We start from the raw sequence: 1219 nt of genomic DNA on the forward strand, positions 1-1219 counted from the left end.
ATCTGGAGATTTTGGCATGGCCAAAGGATGCTATAAGCACTGATAAACTGGAAGAGATAGGCATGGTTCCCTCCAGGCCCTGCCTTACTCTTCAAATCGTTGTTTGTGCCTGCATGTTGCAAATCCCAGCACCAGCACATTCCCCAGTGGGATCACACAATGGGCCTCCTGCTTGGAGGGATTGGGAATTATGAAACATGGAGCTCCCAACATGATTCATTCAGATGTTCTACATTACTACAGTGCAAATTGAAAAGTGCTGCAAGACCCAGCACACCTGTATCTTCTTTTTGCCTTCTGCTTGTACAGATAGCTCAGAGCTTTCAATATCTCCTACTTCACGATTCCACTCAGTGTTTCCAGCTGGAAAAGCAGAGATTTTTTACCTTGTTATCCCAGTTTGCAATGAACAGCTAGGTCTCCAGAGTGTGAAATTACAAGGGAGGGATGTGTATCCAGGAACTGAACAAGAAAAGCAAAGTTTCCATAGGGTTGATATTTTTTCCTTTTATTCTATTGGTTTTACAGTCATAAATGTAGGGAGAATAAAAACTTAAAGTGAGATATTATTACAGAATTGCATAAATACTGTAATAGCCTGAAGTATTTGCAGAACCATACAAACACGTATTCATGAAAAATGTTGCTTGCTGGCATCTCAAGAGGGTTCTCGCAGAATCTGACTGCAGAATCAGCATACGGAGCATGGTCTCCATCCCCACTGGACTTTCAGGAAGTCTTATAAAGACCCAGAGAACTGTGCCCTGGATGCCTGGCTGCGTCATCTGAACTTCCTGATGGCTTCTCATGTGCTCCTTCTGCTCTGTCCAATACTTAACAATCTCCAGACAGTGATAAGAGCCTTCTCTGGTGGCAGGATGAAACTCATCAAGGCTGCAGCAGAAATGATTGCTGGGCAGTGGCTTTTCTGATCTGTTATCGATGCACAAAACAAGCTTGAAAGCATGGTGGTGATGCTTATTAGTATTCAGTATGGCAGCAGTGGAGGAAGACCCTAGTAGGAAGAAAGAAACTTGAACATTAAAAATCAGATGCCAAAAGCTTAAGTTGTCTCTTCAACATAATATAGAATTTGAAAATACAGTATCTAGTCCATGAAATCAATCACCCAGATCTTCCTTCAGTATTTTAGATAGTTTCCTTTGGGATATAGTTTTCCAGGCAACAGGGTAGCACCTCACAATTTACTGTGCCATGT

General features: G+C 42.1%; 1 protein-coding gene across 1 annotated transcript in view; it reads right to left on the reverse strand.

Annotated features, from left to right (window-relative positions):
- Nucleotides 1–941: 941 nt before the first annotated feature.
- Nucleotides 942–1219, reverse strand: part of LOC108504726 (C->U-editing enzyme APOBEC-1-like) — a 6860-nt gene continuing 6582 nt past the window's right edge. The window contains exon 4 of the mRNA XM_017830073.1: nucleotides 942–1015. Coding sequence (XP_017685562.1) covers nucleotides 989–1015 — 27 coding nt within the window. The 3' untranslated portion in view covers nucleotides 942–988. The remainder of the gene's footprint in view (nucleotides 1016–1219) is intronic.

This window comes from Lepidothrix coronata, unplaced genomic scaffold (genome assembly GCF_001604755.1).
Source record: "Lepidothrix coronata isolate B3197 unplaced genomic scaffold, Lepidothrix_coronata-1.0 Scaffold174, whole genome shotgun sequence".
NCBI lineage: Eukaryota > Metazoa > Chordata > Aves > Passeriformes > Pipridae > Lepidothrix > Lepidothrix coronata.